Below are 19,567 nucleotides of genomic sequence, written 5' to 3' on the forward strand. Positions count from 1 at the left end.
CTAAATATTGAAGCTGTGCTTTCCTTCAGTGCGGCTGGAGCTGCTGGAAGCAATCGTGAGCTTCTCCCAGGACCTCTGCGCTCCTGCAGACGGATCACAGGTACTGCGGTCAGCGATGGAGCCCTGTACATACAATTAAAAAAAACAATGTAAAACACCTTGTACCCCTCCTGCTAGAAGTATACTTAAAAAAAACAAACAAAAAAAAAAGTAAACAAAAATATAAAAAAATGTGTAGCATTTTAATCGCTTGTACATAATTGCCATTTAGGCAAAACAAAAACTGGAGAAATGTTAAAAACCCCATTGTCACAAAGGGGTTAACATGGAACAAGGACAAATAACTAAAAATGTCACTACACACAGAAACACTATACACTGATGAGCCGTAACATTATGACCACGGACGACGGTCACGTGAGGGGAATGACACTGATAGTCTTGTTATCGCGGCACATGTCAGGGATAAGTTAGGCACCAAGCGAACATCTCATCCTCGAAGTTGATGCGTTAGAAGCATCCTGAGTAAGGATCTCAGCGACTTTGACAAAGCCCAGTTTGTGATGGCGAGATGACTGGGTAAGCGCATCTCCAAAACCGCAGCTCTTGTGGGCTAAGCCCAGTCTGCAGTGGTCAGTAGAGGTCCAAGGAAAGAAGAGCGGTGAACCGGCGACAGTAATGGGCAGCCAAGGCTCAAAGAACGTGGAGGGCCAAGGCTGGCCCATGTGAGTAAACCTAACGGACGAGCTATTGTAGCTCAAATTCCTGAAAAAGATAATACTGGTTCTGACACCACAGGACTCCTTTGGAGGTCTAGTGGCGTCAATGCATCGACGGGTCAGGGCTGTTCTGGCGGCAAAAGGGAGACCTACACAATATTAGGCAGGTGGTCGTAATGTTATGGCCGATTGGTGTAACTTCTTTTCACATCATGGTTACCAAAGCACACGTCTTGTTTTGGAATACCCAGATTACCTTCAGCATGTCGTATACTGTTTCGGATAAAGGAAGGAGACCCTAAAACCGAAAACTGTTTTTATTTCAGCTTCCTTATCAGTAATTATTGGTGGGACAATGTAAATGAGGTTATATATATATATACCGTATTGGCTCGGATATATGCCGCCCCCGTATATAGGCCGCACCCTAAAAGTTTGGTGCTTTTTTAAAGAAAAAGTTTTTTTCTTTAAAAAAGCACCAAAAAAAAAAAAAAAACATTCTGCCACTCTGTCTCCCCCCCCGAGATATGCTGCCACTGTCCTCCTCCCCCCGAGATATGCTGCCACTGTCCTCCTCCCCCCGAGATATGCTGCCACTGTCCTCCTCCCCCCGAGATTTGTTGCCACTGTCCTCCTCCCCCCGAGATATGCTGCCACTGCCCCCCCGAGATATGCTGCCCCCCCCGAGATATGCTGCCCCCCCCGAGATATGCTGCCACTGTCCTCCCCCCCCCCGAGATATGCCACTCTGCCCCCCCTCCCCGACTTACCGGAGCAGACTCCCGGGTGTCTTGGGGGGCCGGCGGGGGCATCTACGCAATACGCGTATACAACCGGAAGTTGTATACGCGTATTGCGTAGATGTCCCCCGCCGGCGCCCCGCAAGACACCCGGGAGTCTGCTCCGGTAAGTCTTGGGGGCAGAGGTAAAACGCATCGTGTGGACGGTCACCGGCTGCGGCGATGCGGGTAAACAACCCGGAGGCTGTTTACCCGCATCGCTGCAGCCGGTGACCGTCCAGACGATGCGCTTAGACAACCTCCCGTGCCGGCACCCCCCCCCGTGGAAAGTGCCGGCAGGGGAGGCTGTCTGAGGACATCCGAGAGTAGGATGCAGGTCCCCTGCACCGCTGCGGGGGATCTGTATCCTAACCCCGCTGCCTGCCCGGCGCCCGGGACTGCATGTCCCGGGCGTCGGGCGCTAGACCTCGAATATAGGCCGCACCCCTACTTTAAAGACTTAAAGTGGGGGAAAAAAGTGCGGCCTATATTCGAGCCAATACGGTACATACATATACATATATACATATATATACATACATATATATATATATATATATACATACATACATATATATATATATATATACACATATTTCTGAATATACCCCAAGTACTGTTTGGTTGCATTCCATGATAAAATATATCCAATAGGCTTGGAAAAATAAAACTTATTTTTTTTATTTTATACACCGCACAATACAAGTGACTAAATACTCAGCACCTTGCCTATTTTTACACATTTTTATATCCGGTATACTACAAAATGGGTAAAATCCCAGTAAAACTTACTCTGTGAAAATTCTGCTACATGTCAGAAACTCAATGTAACGCCACAATGATAAAACTCTAAAAATATACAAAAAACAAACGTTTTTAATTAATTTGCCAAATATTGGCAAACCTCTTTTCTCACAAAGACAGTTTCCCCTTTCAAAAAAAGTAGTATGAATGGGTATGAGGAAAGTTGACAAAAGCATTTGGCATGACATTTTCTCGGTTTTGAGAATAAATCCCGATATTTCCAGGCATCCATGGAAAGTGTGCGCTCTAGTTAGGCCTATGGCTTGATGGGAAGTACCGGTATTCATTTTCACTGGGAAGCCTGGATAGCTGAAAGAAGAAGTTTTAAGAGTTTCAGTTTGTCCAAGACTACATTTCCTGGCCAACTTTAATACTTGCAAGAGATGTAAATACGCTCTGTAAATGCTATTTTCATAAAATAGTAAAGAAATTATAAAAATGTTATTTAAAAGCATAAGCAGAAACTGATCATTTTTGATTTACAGTAAAGTTATGGTTAGGATTTCTTGCAGTTGCCGGTGGTCTGGCTATTCTTGCTACAGCCAATCATTGGCAGTAAAACATTCCCACTAGGGCTGCAACAACTAATCGCTAATAATCGATAATAAAAATCATTGCCAACGAATTTCATTATCGATTAGTTGAATCTTTTTTTATCGATTATAAAATGAGGGTTTTTTTCAGAGCAAATGCTCCCTAAAATATATATATATATTATAATCCAATAATCATCATTCAACGTAACTTACAGCAGTTACTACTTCCCAGGCCCTCCCTGAAGTCACTCTGATGGTTGGCCCCGCCCCCTTTTCTCCCAGGCCCTCCCTGTCACATGGCTCAGACATCTAACCGAGTATTAAAATAATATTAGGGGCGGTGATGGTTAATGGGGTGTTTAGGGTTAATTTAGGGGCAGTTACGGTTAATATGGTGTTAAGGATTAATTGAGTCTGTGCTGTGAACGAGTCTATGAATCTATGAGGGCACTATGGCATATCTGGGGGGGTATAAAGCATATGTGGGGAGGACAGAGTGGCATATCAGGGGGTATAAGGCATATGTTGGGAGGGAGGAGTGGCATATCTAGGAGGCAGTGTGGCAAGCCTGGGCTCAAATGTGCATAACTCGGGGGGCTGGTTGGGAAATAAAAACAAGAAATGCATTTTTATCATAGTTTTTTTATTCTGCAGTTTCTTTTTAACATCCTGTTATTTTAAATAAATGGAAAATTTACATTTATTTTTTTTAAATCCAAAAAAAAAAAAAATGGCCAACTAATTGATTATGAAAATAATCGTTAGTTGCAGCCCTAATTCCCACTAAAATCTGCAATTTCTGAACAGATACACACCCATCCATAGCACTGGCCAAGTTGAGTTCAGCATATCCTGTGAAGGAATATTTGTCCGGCTGAACGACGCATGCACACAAAATAGCCGGGGGAGGGAATCTCTAGGATTTTGCATTTCATTTGCAAGAAGGATATCACAAAAAAGGTGCCATGTAGTTATCATATGCATTACAATGATTTTAGCTGCAGTATCCTGCTAAACAAAGCCTAAAAGGCAGTAAATACAATGAGAATAATGCATGGTGCAGTTGCCACACTTTCTGACTAAAAAAAAATAAAAAATGGAGCTAGCACTTACTATTTACCACACTTTAAATACCCTGTAGTGTCTAGTTTTTAAAACTGGTTTGATGAGATAAATTGAATTGGCCGAGTTCAAGGATATCCCAAATAAGACATGGGGGCAGGATAACCAGATGGTAAAGTTCTAACTTGAAGAATGCACACCTCCCAAATGTGGCATTTGAGACCCAAAACACTACTTGTACTTATTGCCCAATAACTTGCAAAAAAAACACTTGGTAGCAGTTTTTTTTCCCATTAGCTTTTGTAGATGAGTAAGAGATTTTTTTCTTTTCACATTTTCAGCATATTTTTTTTAGAATAATTAAAGCCCTTAAAGAAAAAAAACCAATATATAACTTGTGTGGGTTCACTAAACAAGACAGAAGAAATTTACAGCTAAACACGAGCACCAAAAAAGTGTTAACAGTCTGGATCGCAAAGGGTTCAAAAAATAAACAGCCTGCTCCTTAAAGAGTTAACTAAATAGGAGAGAATGATTACGTCACTTCTCAAAATAGGCAGGGCCGGACTGGGACTGAAAAGCAGCCCTGGAAAAATTTGGAGACCAGCCCCATATAGTTTATCTCACGGTCGCGCTCTTTAACCACACGCACCCCTTATACATACCCGACTCACACTATTCGCCATTCTTTTTATCTCATTATTTGTATGAAAATGCCAGAAAGCAAAAGTGTTAAAAGGCCCTAATAAATGAAATACATTACACATAATGGGATCAAAACATTTACTACTGCGAACATTTTTAGATGAAAGAGTTCCATTTTATTCAGTGGAACAAAACACTGATCACATTATTCTTCACGATATTCTGGTAAGAAACTTTTATTTCTTTATCAATTCATGTAGACTATTTTTTTTCCATATTTAATAAAAGCTATGATTGAGACATGTTTGGTTTTTATTTCCTTTCATTTGACAACCCACCCCCGAGTTATGCACCTCTGCCCCCATGCTTGCCACTCTGCCCCCCTGATATGCCTTCTAACCCCCTATATGCCACTCTGCCTCCAGAAATGCCTTATACCCCCTATATGCCACTCTGTCCCATGATATGCCTTTTAACCCCCATATGCCACTCTGCCTCCCTGATATGCCTCAACCCTCCTATATGCCCCTCTGCCCCGTGATATGCCTTTAACCCCCTTTTTGCCACTATACCTCCAGATATGCCTTTTGACCTCCTATATGTCACTCTGCATCCAGAAATGCCTTATACCCCTATATGCCACTCTGTCCCATGATATGCCTTTTAACCATATATAGGGGGTTAGAAGGCATATATAGGGGGTTAGAAGGCATATCAGGGGACAGAGTGGCATATATGGGTATAAGGCATTTCTGGAGGCAGAGTGGTATAAAGGGGGTTAAAAGGCATATCATGGGGCACTCTGCCTCCAAAAAAGCCTTATGTTCCCCTATATGCCACTCTGTCCCATCATATGCCTTTTAATCCCCTATATGTCACTCTGCATCCAGAAATGCCTTATACCCATATATGCCACTCTGGCATATAGGGGGTTAAAAGGCATGTCATGGGACAGAGTGGCATATAGGGGGGTAAAAGGCATTTCTGGAGGCAGAGTGGCATATAGGGGGACACACTTACATACACACACATGCCGATTTTTTTTGTTTTTAACACATTCAAAAAAATATTATACATTTATACAAAAAAATACATTACTTTACTCACCTTCTACTTCTCTTGACTTCCGTCCTCTGATAGCCGCACAATGTTCTCTTCTCTCTCCTGACAGGATGTCACTGACCTGACATCCGGTGCTGCAGCAGTCTGAGTGCGAGGGGGCGGAGCTTCCACCTCACGCTGCTCCCATCACTATGCAGCCATCAGACAGCTTGGAATGTAATCTAAACGGCCGGTGCGTGCTGATGCCCCCGGCCGGAGCTACTTTAACACTTTTTTTTTTTTTTTTTATATTTATATTTTTTATTATTGTTTTTTAAAACGCACAACAAAAAACTTTAAACATTTTTACCTTAATTGGCACATATATTACCATATAAAGGAAAAAGACAGAAAAGGACTTTACATATACAAGACAGGACATATATTGGATCCGATACTTATGTATCTAAATAATTAAGATATAATACTAGAATAAATAGAATAAATATCATTACATATATTAAAACAATTATGTAGCAGTTAAGATATTATTACAAAATATTTCTGGCTAAAAACTATAATATACCAAAGACTGAACATATTATCAATCTAATTTTCCCTCTTGGAGTATTTTGATCCATTTTTCCCAATGTTTTTGGTATACATGAGTTCTTCTTTCTTGGGAAAGGATCAATTTCTCCATGTGGCATTGATATAAAAGCTGGGTTTTAATTTTTTCCCAAAGAATAGGTTCTGAGGATCTCCAATTTCTAGCTATTGTTATTTTAATAGCAGTCAGCAGGTGTAATAAAAATTTCCTTTCTTGAGTAGACACTTTAGGAAGATTTAGGTGCAATAGAGCTCTGTCTGGAGTCAGGTTCCAATGGGTGCCAAAAAAATCTATAAGTTTGCATGAGACTTTCATCCAAACTTTCTTTAGTGGAAAACAATTCCACCATATATGAAAAAAAATCACCATTAGTACAGCCACATCTCCAACAGTTAGATATATTCCTAGAAGAGATTTTCATTAATAATGTCGGCACAAGGTACCAACGGTTCATTACTTTGTATTGCAACTCGTTGAGGTTTAAGCAGTGGATATCTTTATAAGTTAAATTCAGTGCTTTATTCCATTCCTCTTCAATTATTGGTCTTCCTAAATCATTCTCCCATTTTTTTAATGCCGGAGGGCCATAGTCTTTTTTAAGTAGGGTAATCAATTTTAATGATTTTGCAAGTAATTTTTTTTGAGAGTTTCCTGTAATTAAATAAGAAAATAATTCTTGTATTTTTGGGATCTGATTCGAATTTACAGAATCTATTAAGAAGCTTTTAACTCTTAGATAATTAAAAAGTTCCTTAGTTGGAAGGTTGAACTCAATTTGGATTTGCGAAAAAGATTTGATGGTAGTTCCCACCAGCAGATGTTCTATCCTAAGTATACCTTTTTGTCTCCAAAGATTTAAGTTCAAGTTTCCAATAGTTCTTTCTATAAGACAGAGAGGAAGCGTATTTATAATTTTATCCTTTAACCCTGCACGCTTTTTAATTCGATTCCAAAAAATCAGAAGATGTCTTAATGTTAAACTGGTAGAGTTTTCCATTATCTCAGGAATTTTTTTAGTCGGGATCCAGAAAAGAGTTAGTAAATCTTTATATGGATATCCCATTGGAATCTCCCCTTTATACCAAGCTTCAGAGGATGCTTCCTGTCTCTGAGTTAAACAGGCATGGAGTAATAAAGCTGCTTGAGAATAATCCTGTATCAGTGGGACACTAAGGCCCCCTTGCATTTTATTCTTAGATATCAGTTGGAGATTTAATCTTGGTTTTTTAGGACCCCATATAAATTTATTAAAGGAACCTTGAATTAGCTCTAACCAACTAGGAGGAATACTCAAAGGGATCATCCTAAATAAGTATAAGAACTTAGGTAACATATATGCTTTGATTATGTTTATCCTCCCCCACCAGGAAATAAATAAACCTCGCCATTTTTTGAGGGAGAGGTTTATTTCTTTTATCAAAGGCATAAGATTGATTTCCATCCAATTTCTTGGGGTATTTGAAATTTTAACTCCCAAGAAACAAAGAGATTCATTGGCCCAGCTCAGACCCATTTTCTCTATTTCATTCCTTTGTTCTGCGTCTAAATGTAGTGGGAGTGCAATAGATTTATTTATGTTTAGTTTATAATTAGAAACAAAACTATATTTATGTATTAAATCCAAAACGTATTTTATTGAATTTAAAGGATCTTTAAGTGTGATTAATATATCATCCGCATAAAGTTTTATTTTCTGAAAATCTCCCACTCCACAACCGACTATATTCGGACAGGCTCTGATATCTCTCGCCAGAGGTTCTAGTGAGAGAATATATAGCAGGGGGGAGAGGGGACAACCCTGCCTTGTTCCATTTGTAAGGGGAAACCAATTGGAATTTATACCCGAACCAAACACTCTGCCTTTGGGATTACTATACATGGCCATAACCGCCTGATGAAATTTCCCATGTATTCCAAAGGCTTTCAGGGTTTCAGCCATAAATTTCCAGCTGACCCTGTCAAAAGCCTTCTCGGCGTCTAATGACAGGGTCAGCTGGGGAACTGCTTCTTGTAGGGTATGTTCCATTTGGCCCACTAGTGCCCTTATATGATTTGTCGCTAGCCTGCCTTTTATAAAACCAACCTGATCACTGTGTATCAATTGTGGGAGTACAGGATTAAGTCTCTGGGCAAGAACTCCTGCATATATTTTTATATCAGTGTTTAATAGAGAAATGGGTCTATAGCTGGTTATTTTTTCTGGGTTTTTACCTTCTTTTAATATCGGGATAATATTTCCTCGCAAAAGTTCTTCTGGAATAAACCCTTTATCCATAATCTCATTAAACACAAAAACTAATTGTGGAGCCAGATCTTCTATAAAAACCTTATAAAATGTGGCATCAAAGCCATCTGGTCCAGGGGCTTTCCTCTCCTAAAGTCTACGAATTTCTCTTTGTACTTCTTCTAGAGAAATTTCCCCATTTAATCTATCTGTAGACTGATTGGAAAGTTTTATAAACGTTCTTTCCAGAAAATACTGCTTTATGTCTGATTCAGTAACTTTGGTAGATAAATTATATAAGTCTTCATAGAAATGATTGAAGGCCTGACCTATATCTTTGGGAGCTAGCAGGGTTTTATCTTCATGTATAATTTTAGAAATAATCCTATCTTCTCTTCTCTTCTTGAGTTGGTTAGATAGCATTTTATCGGCTTTATTTCCTTTATAGTAACGTTTGGAGTTTAAAGTCATTAAAGCTTTATTAGTATTTTCTAGAAGTTGAAGATTTATTTTATCTTTTAATTCTGTGATCCTATCAGAATTGTGTTTTGTAGGATTATTTTTATTAAGCTTAGTTATTTGTGAAAGTTTTATATATAAATCGGACAGTTTAGCTTCTGTCTTTTTTTTTGCATTGGCACCCAATTTGATAAAATGACCTCTGATTACGGCCTTATAGGCACACCATAGATTTAAGGGGGATATACCCTCCTTATCATTTTCGATGAAGAAATACTTTGTTGTCCTCTTTATATACTCAATGTCTGTCTCTTTTTTCATCAAATTAGGATTTAATCTCCAATCAGATCTGCATCTCTCTACGCTTTCATCAATATTCATTGAGAGCAGATTATGGTCCGACCAAGTTACTTCATATATATTTATCTCTTTAACCTTAGAAATCAAATTACTATCCCCCACTATTAAATCAATACGCGAGTATGCACAATGCGTTTTTGAAAAACAAGTATAGTCTCTATCCGTCGGATGGAAAGTCCGCCATATATCATAGAGTACATGCCTTTTAAGTAATGATTGAAATCTATGGGCCTGTGATATTAAGCCTCGTCCTTTTATAGTACCTTTAGAGGATAGTTTGTCTAGTTGAGGATCTAAGACACAATTAAAGTCACCCATCCACACTAAAAGTCCTTGTTTGATTTTTAATATTTTATCTAATAACTTAGTCAGATATTTGACTGGTGCATGGTTGGGTGCATACACGTTAACTAATGTAAACAGCATATTATTGATAGTTACTATGGCTATTATATATCTACCTTCCGGATCAGTTTCTACATGTTTAAAATTTAAATTTAAACCTTTGGAAAAAAGAATGGCCACACCTCGTTTTTTGTTTGTTTTTAAGGATGCTGTAATAATAAAAGGAAATCTATATTTACTAATATCTAATTTATCTAGAAGCCGCCAGTGTGTTTCCTGCAAGAAACATATGTTTAATCTTTCTTGCCATAATCTTTGTAACACTATGGCCTTTTTTTTCTTCGAGTTCAGACCTTGAGCATTTATCGTACCAAATTTTATCATATCTGTTTCTTTAAGAAATTATTAGTACTCCGCTCGATTGCCAGACCAGAAATATTTTGTAATACAAAAGAATAGGATCCACATAAAAAAACAATTAACATATAACATAAAACAGGCATTAAGTGGGGCTTACCCTGAACACACCACTTATATCCGCAGAACATCCCTTCATTATTACTGCGAATAAATATTGCCATCTTTACGATGACATTTGAGTCTAGGCCTATATTATGTTTTAATCTTATTAAATAATGAGTCTAAGACGAAAAGAGAAGAAAAAAAAACAAAAAAAACGAGTATATGAATATACATATAATGTATATAAGTATATGGTGTCTTGTCATGTCTTTCCCTTCTCCTCCCTACTCTTTTCTTATTCTTCTTTCTAACATACTAATAAAATTAACTCATGTGAAATCAATGTGTCAACAAATAAAAATTAAATATATGATCACATGATAATTGCATAATTATATAAGGTGAGTATTTATATAGAAAATATATATTATTAATCGCCCCTCGTGTAAGAGAGAGAGAAAAAATAAATAAATAAAAAAAAATTATGTAGGTGTATGTGTACTATATGTGGATATATAGTAAATTATCATATCTTCCCTTCTCCTCCCTCCTCTTTTCTTCTTCGTGCATATTAATGTATCTGACTCCTATAATGTGAAATCAATGTGTAGGCAATTACAAAATAAATATGTGACTACGTGATAATTGCAGAATATATACAGAAGATATATATATCTTGAATGTATGTAATTAATAGCCCCTCGTGTAAGAAAAAAGAGAGAGAGAAAAAAAAAAAAAAAAAAAGGATATATATGTGTAATGTGAATATAAAGTGTCTTATCATATCCAAGCAATCGTGTCTATCCCTACTTATTCTTCTCTCTCCTCTTATTCTTTGCCTCTCGTTCCTTCTTACATGTTTGTAGTGAATAAATCCTATGGAATCAGTGTATCACCATAAAAAGTAAAATATGTGAACAAATAAGTGAGTTTAAAAAAAAAAAAAAGTGAGTATATGTATGTGAAGAATAACCCCTCGTGGGAGTAGGAAAAAAAAAAAAAATAAAAAAAAAAAAATAAAAAAAAAAAATAAAAAAATAAAAAAAAGGGAAAAAAAAGGGACAAAATAAAAACTATAATCCCACCCGACAAGATTCGGGAGTCTATGGCCCGAAAAGTATTATAACCAAGTGATGACAACCCCATAGCAGTTATAATTAATAGTATAGAAAAAAAATAATAATCCTTAAGACAACATAGAAATTCCTAAGAAGGAGAAAAAAAAAAAAAAAAAAAAAGTCCAAGATCCGTATATGTTCGTTCTTGATGTTTCCTGGTGTTCTTGAGATTACTGAATTTTTTTCTGTTGGAGCCACTTCTCAAGATCTTCTACTTTGTCAAAAGTCCGCACTTTATGCTCATAGGTTAGAGTAATTTTAACAGGATATGACCATTTATACCGGATTTGGTTTCTCCTCAAAATCTCCGTAAGGTGAGCGTATTGCCGTCTTCTTGATCTTGTGAAGTATGACAGGTCTGGGAATATATTTATTTTTTGATATGGTTCTCCCAGAGGGCCTTCTCTAAATGCTTTTATGATCTTCTCCCGGATTTTCAAATTGGCGCAGCGTAATAAAATGTCTCGAGGTATGTCTGCTGGGATTCCAGAACCTTTTATAAGCCTGTAGTGGTATTCCCAAAGTGGAATATGTCCATCTTGTATAACTCCCAATTTTTGGAAGAAATCCTTTAGGAAAGAATCTAGATTTTCATTGATGAGGTTTTCTGGTACTCCCCTTATCCTTAAGTTCTCACGTCGTGCGCGGTCTTCATAATCCGCTAGCTTTTGTTCCAGAGCCTCTATTTTAGTATTGTTATGTTTAATGTTATCCTGCTGTATCAAATCCTGTGAGAATAATGACTCAATTTTTTCTTCATTTGATTTAACTCGAGTTGCCACTGATAAGAGATCATTTCTCAAGTCTTGTATCTGGATTTGAATCTCGTGTTTTATTCTCTCGAATTGGAAATCTAATGCTGATCTTAACTGATCCTGAATTAAAGGTGTAGTATCTGATATAGATGTCATAATTTTATGTTGTTCTTCCTCTCCGGAGCTTGATCTGTTCATCGTATGTTCCAACTCAGATCTTTCACTATCCATTTTTGAGGTATGTGGAGAAAAGAAGGACAACCTTTTCTCTGGTTTATCTTTTTTATCATCTCTTTTTTCTCTTCTAGAGGCTTTATCAGTAGGTTTTTTTGCCGCCATAGTAGATTTTAAAGGGGGATGTTTCTTCAGGTAACAAATTAGAACCTAAATTATAGTTCCCCTTTATAATATTTAATAAATTTAATGTAGGGGGAAAAAAAAAAAAAAAAAAAAAAAAAAACTTGAACAATATCTATGTTCAGTCAATCACCATATATCGTTAGATATTCAAATTTCATATATTCGAGAGCGATTCTTTTTAAACAGACAATATGCAAAAGTGCAATTCAAACGAGAAAATAATAAAGTTTATGAGAAGATCTACTTATCTAAGTGGCAATTGGGGAAGAAATCGCTCCAATTCATGTCATCAAGGGAGTTCCTCAGAAGTGGCAATCCTCAGGGAGTAACATAAAACTTGCCAAAAATGGGTGGGATGGGAATGGGTTATATTGCCGGTAGCTAATTAAGGCTTTTCCCCTCGGCACAAAAAATCATCCATCCACACTCCCCCCGCGGCAAAAGCTCCAACACGCAGCGGAAAAGAAGCATACCACTTCAACTCCACACCTTCCCTCCTCCAGCCAACCTCAACAATTGCGTTGCATCCGCAGCGTCTGTGTCCAAATTCAAATCAGCAGCGCATCGGATCAGCACCGCATCTGCATCCGCGTCCATCCGCGTGTGCACGCACCGACAGCGTTCACCTTCGTGTCGACGATGCTCCACAGCGGGTCCAGTCTACCAGGTCTCCAGGAATCTCGGGCGGGATCTCGGACGATAAGTCGTCAGGGACCATTGGACATGCCGCGGCCTAGGCTCAGATCGCCACGCACGGCGCGTATTCGCGTCTTACGTCATGGCTCCACCCCCCCCTTTAACACTTTTTTTTTATTTATATGGTAAGCAGGATCGGCTCGCCATATAAAGTAAAAAAAAAAAAAAGTATTAAAGCAGAGCCGGCCGGCATCATCAGCACGCATTGGCCGTTCAGACTACATTCCCAGCAATCTGATGGCTGCATAGTGATGGGAGCAGCGTGAGGGGTGAAAGGTCAGTGCGAGGGGGCGGAGCTTTCACCCTTCACGCTGCTCCCATCACTAAGCGGCCATCGCACACGGCTGCTGGGTGCCGATGTGGCCGGCTGGCGATACTGTAATACATTTTTAAAATTTAATATGGCAAGCCGGACCAGCTTGCCATATTAAATTAAGAAAAAAGTATTATAGTAGCGCCGGCCGCATCAGAACCCAGCGGCCGCTCAGGTCCCAGCCCGCCCCTGGTCCCAGCCCACGGACCTGCCGGCCCACCGGGAAATTTCCCGGTATCCCGGTGGGCCAGTCCGGCCCTGAAAATAGGTATTTGTTTGGAATACTTAACAGATCCACTTTGAATTCTTTGAACATATCATGTTATGTTGTCAGCTGAGCTCCGCTAAAGGAAATGTCAGATGACGTATAACAGGTACGAACATAATATTGGGAACATCATAACGGCACAATTACTTGAGAAGTGTTAATGGAGGATATTAGAATAGCTATAATAATGTTAAATACAATCAGAATACCGTATTTGCTCGATTATAAGACGACCCTGATTATAAGACAACCCCCCAAAAGCTGAATATTAATTTAGGGGGGGGGGGGAAGAAAAAAAACTGAATATAAGACGACCCTAAAGGAAAAAAGTTTTACCAGTGAAAGTTAATTCATGTATTTTTTTTAACCCCTTCGTTCCCCTATAGACATACCGGGACGTCCAAAAAACACCCACTAAGAAAACCCTATGGACGTCCCGGTACGTCCAGCCCTTCGTGCAGCGTCAGGGACACATCCCTGCCGCTGCACGGGAGACCAGGCTGTCGTTTGACAGCCTGGACTCCCCACTGACAGCAGAAGCCGGTAAGCTGTTACACTGTAAACTGCCCGATCGCAAACGCGGGGATATCCTGCCCTCCGATGAGGCAGAGACGCTACGATCTCTATGCAGGTCTGTGAGGACCTGCATAGAGATCACAGTGTGATCGGTGCAGGGGGATCGCGGGGAGGGGAGTGAGAAACCATCTCTCTCACTCCCCCTCCCGTCCTGTAACAGAAAAGCTGGGGAAAAAAAAAACGGTTAGTGATTTAAAAATAATATTAAATAAATCATTAAAATAATAATATAAATAATACTAAAAAAAATTATATTGTGAGCTGTGATGTCACTGTGACATCACTGGCATGTTCAGGAGGTCCCTAGGAGGACCTCTTACCATTACTGTGTAAAAAAAAAAATATATAAAAAATACAAAAAAATGTAAAAAAATGTAAATAATTTTTTTTAAAAAAAATATATAAAAAAAGATAATAAAAAAAATTCTTAAAAAAACCTTACATCCCATTGCCCCCGTTCACAACCCCCAAACCCGTTAAGCCATAGGCATAAAAATTATACAAAATTGTACACCTAATAGTATGCTCCCTGGTGCTGGGAAAGTATGGAAAATCTATTTAAATTAGGTATTTCTGAAATCAGGACACCTGAATTGATAAACTTGGAGGGGATTTTCCATCACTTTACCTAATTTTGTGAGGATTCAGAGGGAAAATGTAAAAAAAAAATTAGTTTATTTTTCTAATCTTCGCTAGTTTTTACTAAATTTCTCATTCTAAATTTTCAGCTAATCATCCAACTATGGTATCAAACGAAAGCTCTATCTCTCCTTGAAAAAACAATATATAGTTTACATGGGTACACTATTCACAGGAACAGAGAATAATCGCTAAACCGACATACCCCAAAAATGGCAAAATTGCTCTGGGCTTTGAGGTACCAAAAACCCCTGGGATTGAAGGGGTTTTAACAAAAGCTATGATTGAGAAAAATATTTTGTTTTTATTGCCTTGTATTTTCCAACCTGCCCCCCCAGTTATGCACATCTGCCCCAGGAATGCCTTATACCCCCTATATGCCACTGTGCCCCATGATATGCCCTTTGACCCCCCCTATGTGCCACTCTGCCTCCAGAAATGCCTTATTCCCCTATATGCCACTCTGGCATTTAGGGGGTTAAAGGGCATTGTGACGAACCCTGTCTGATCTTCACTGTTATTATTATTATTATATTTATGTGTACCCGGTTTGAATGTGGCTGCAGCTCCAGCCTTCAAAGAGACGATCCTATAATCTGGCTGGGGCTCTTAATCAGCCAGCACAGCCCTATCTGCCCAGACGGCACCCGCACTACAGGGGGGATAACACAGGTGGGGGAACCCATTGTATCCATTAATCCCCTCACCTGATACATCCCCTGTATACTGATGGGATTTGTGAGGGGATGTGGCTGATGGGATTTGTGATGGGATGTGGCTGATGGGATTGGGGGTTGGGTTTGGTGCACAGTGAATGGAGATTGTATATAAGTTCTGTGTGTTTGTAATAAAGAGAGTTCTGTTTTAACCTCAAAGCATGAAGTTCTGTCTCATGATTGAGGGAAGTGCTGGTCTGTGACTGCTTTCTTCGGACAGCCACAGCGTGTCCGCTGACTGGGAGAGGGAAGGAGCTGACGGGCGGATGTGTCCAGTCTGGGGCACAGGACGATCCGTCACAAGGTCTCTCTAAAGATGTAGCTGATACCTTGATGAAGAGCCAGAAACAAGTTACCAACCTCGGTTACGACGCCGGCTGATCTCTGCTCTCCTGGCAGCCCCAGCAACCGGTAATCTATAGGAGGCCTCTTCCCCGAACCACCCCTGGTCCGTGCCCCCACCACCCGTGGGGTATCTCACGGTCCGTCAAGGGGAAAAATTCCCCTCCTTCTATAATCCGAAATCTAATAGAGATCGGATTATAACACTAGAATCCAGATCCCCCGCAGCGCTGCAGGAGACCTGGATTATCCTCTCTCAGCTGGTGGGGGTCTGTGCAAAACACGCAACCTCCGCTACTTCCCTTCACTTCCACGTGCCCCACCAGGGGTTAATGTATCAACAGAAGAAAAACGGGACAAATAAGCACCACTGGGTAAGCTAAGCCTGGAGTATTATTTTTATGTTTATGCTTATTTGCCCTGCGCTTCTTCTGTTGATATATTAACCCCTGGTGAGGCAGGTAGAATTTTTTTCGGGATCTATTAATTATGTGCATTCTTTAATTTGTGTTTTTTTATTTTTTGATTGCTGTAATATTTGATTGTTTGCATTGTCCATATATTTATATATCTATATTTTATTGTGTATTATCTATATTTTTTAAAGCATATATTTTTATACCTATTTTAGCGCTGTCAGTTTTTCTTATATCAGGGGGGTATAAGGCATATCAGGGGTATAAGACATATCAGAGTGTATAAGACATTTCAGGGGGCACAGTAGCATCTAGGGGTAAAAGACATATCAGGGGGCATTGTGGCATATCAGGGGACAGAGTGGCATATATTGGGGGCTATTAGGCATTTCAGGGGTAAAAGGCATATCGGGGGACAGAGTGGCATATAGGAGGCATAGGAGTGGCATAAAATATAAAGAGGCATTTTTCTCAATCATAGTTTTTATTAAATATGAAAAAACAGTTTACATGAATTAATATGTACTAGTAAAACCTTTTTTGGTATTTTGGTAAAACTTAATTTGAGAAATAATGTGTTTTGGGTTCTTGTACCTTTTTAAAATATAGCTTTAATTATTACGTCAGTAAAATAAGAAGGCGGATAGAGAAATGGCATTGTGATAAAGAGAAAAAAGTGTCAATGACACATCTTAATGTAAATTATCTTTTATTTTAAATAAATAAAAAAATTCTATATTTTTTTTTGTCCGATTAAACGAAAAAAAAATAATCGGCCAACTAATCGATTATGAAAATATTCGTTAGTTGCAGTCATATATATATATATATATATATATATATATATATATATATATATATATAATTACACACATATACACTATACATAGGCCCACTTTAATGTTCTATGTGTAGGTACTGCGTGGCTATACAGACATAATGCAGTGTATGGCGGACCCCCCCACACTCACCACGTATCCGTTGACAGCCGCGATGACGGGCTTCTTCATAGAAGAGACGCGGTTCCAGTGAGCGAGGAAGCCGCCGCTGTACCATTCCTGGAACGTCCGGTTCTGCATCTCCTCGATGTCGGCTCCACCTGGAATAGTAAATAAGAGCATTAAAATGTAAAAGTTCCACATAAGGCCCATCCGGCCCCCCGTCTACATTCTGGAGCCATATGCCTATCCAATGCATGTTTAAATCCCCTCGCTGTATTAACCTCTACCACTTCTGGTGGAAGGCTGCTCCACTTATCTACCACCCTTTCAGTAAAGTTATTGGTACTATGGGAAAGTAGTTATTGGCGTTAATTCTTCGCTTTAATGTTATAGCCGCTTCTTTTCATTTCTAATCAGCTAACTAAACAATATTAAACGGAACGGTGAACCACTGCAAACAAGACTAATGTGTCACAGGCGGCTAAATAAACACTCAAACATAAATTATAGATATTTTTTGCTGCTTTTGTGCCTGGAAAAAAAGAGAGATTTCCGGAACCCACGTTAAACGTTTAGCGCCAGCAGATTCTCCTGCTATAGGGGACCAGGACGGCGCCCAGCGGAGACGGGACTTTGATTTAATTTTTGGGGCTGGTTCTGCTGTGCCTGTCCCTTTAAAAGCATTCCCGTCACCCGTGGCAACTGAGAGCATTCCAGAGCTTTACTGCTCTTATGGGGGCTGTAGACGTCACTGACCTGAAAAGGCTTTCTTGCGTCCTGCGATCACAATGGCCCCGACCTGCGGGTCCTCTTCGAAAGCGTCCAGGGCCTGGTTCAGGTCGGTCATCATGGCATCGCAGAAAATGTTCCGCGCCCTGGGACGGTTCAGCCGAATGAGACCCACGTTCTCTTTCTTGCCCTTGTGCTCCACCAATATGTACTCATAGGCCGGACCTGCCGGGGGACATGTAAAAGATATATACGTCATTCCATCAAGCTGCGGACCCCGCGGACCCACCACGCAAGAACGCAGATTTAATTTTCTGGCGGGGGTGGGGTGGTTAGAAGCATGGGCCATTGTTATGAATTCTTATGGGTTATCAAAATAGGGACTATCTCTCCCAAAAAGGCACACTTGGCAGGTATCTAACCATACATTATATATACTCCTCCTGATCTACTACTCCAGGACTGAACAGATAATAAACTAGCATTACCCATCGTACAGCGCTACAGAATATGATGGCGCTATATAAAACAATAAATAATAATAATAATAGAAGCTAAAGTGAGTACACTCTACAGAAACGTGTCCAATTTCTTACTTAATATCTATAAATTATACAGCATTTGGGAAAAAAAAAATTTGGGCTGAAAGTTAATAATTTATAAAATATGAACTCGTCGGTCCGTTCTTATAAGTAATTACTTCCGGGTTTGTCCGGCGTCTCGTCATCTCGTACGTGCAGAGGAAAAGCGTACAGCGTCATCACGCGTCATTATCTCGCGGTCACGCGGCTTCCTTTCCTGATTATACCTTCCCATACAGGAAAACGGACAGAACGACGCCATTCACTTGAAGAAACTTAACGGAGCAAAAACGACAGATGACCCGTCTTCTTGTTTATGGATCTCGGTCTCGCATTTCGGAGCCACAAAAGTCACAAATAAAAATATAACTTAAAAATAATATTATTATTCATTAGTCCTTTTGATGGTCTGTGTTTCTTACGTTTGCATGGCTGATAGCGTATACAGTGGCTAGGAACATAGATGGGATGAATCAAGGTGTATATACCGTATTGGCCCGAATATAGGCCGCACTTTTTTCCCCCTACTTTAAGTCTTTAAAGTGGGGGTGTGGCCCATATTCGGGGTGTAGCACCCGGCGCCCGGGACATGCAGTTCTGGGCGCCAGGCAGGCAGCGGGGTTAGGATACAGATCCCCCGCAGCGGTGCAGGGGACCCGTATCCTACTCTCTGATTTTCCATGGGGGGGGCGTGTGTGTGTATGCCGGCACGGGAGATTGTCTAAGCGCATTGCGCAGACGTTCACCGGCAGCGGCAATGCGAGTGTAAACAGCCTCCGCTGCCGGCACATCTGCACGATGTGCTTTAACAACCTCCCTTGCCGGGAATTCCCACAGAACCATACCGGTATAAAGCTTGTAAAAGAAAGAATAAAAAATATTAAGTTAAAAAATGAAAATGTAAAAAAAAAAAGTAAAAAAAATATTTGGGGGTCTCTAAAGGCAGATAAATAAAGATCAAAATTGCCCAGAGACCCCCAAATTAAATGATCTAAACATAAACTAATGTTACTTTAAAAAAAAAAAAAAGTTTAAGTATTCTAGCTAAATGATCACTGTGGTAGCCAATGT

At 39.6% G+C, this 19,567-nt stretch overlaps 1 protein-coding gene across 1 annotated transcript; it reads right to left on the reverse strand.

The window, feature by feature from the left end:
- LOC128468205 (enoyl-CoA hydratase, mitochondrial-like) lies at positions 1 to 19,096 on the reverse strand. Its single transcript, XM_053449898.1, has 4 exons — positions 18,616 to 19,096; positions 17,943 to 18,140; positions 17,217 to 17,344; positions 1 to 123 (listed from the first exon to the last, which is right to left on the reverse strand). The coding sequence occupies exons 1-4, from the start codon at positions 18,674 to 18,676 to the stop codon at positions 1 to 3; spliced, it is 510 nt and encodes a 169-aa protein (XP_053305873.1). The 5' UTR covers positions 18,677 to 19,096.
- Between the last annotated feature and the right edge of the window lie 471 nt (positions 19,097 to 19,567).

The sequence above is a fragment of the Spea bombifrons genome, chromosome 11 (assembly GCF_027358695.1).
Source record: "Spea bombifrons isolate aSpeBom1 chromosome 11, aSpeBom1.2.pri, whole genome shotgun sequence".
Classification (NCBI taxonomy): Eukaryota; Metazoa; Chordata; class Amphibia; order Anura; family Pelobatidae; genus Spea; species Spea bombifrons.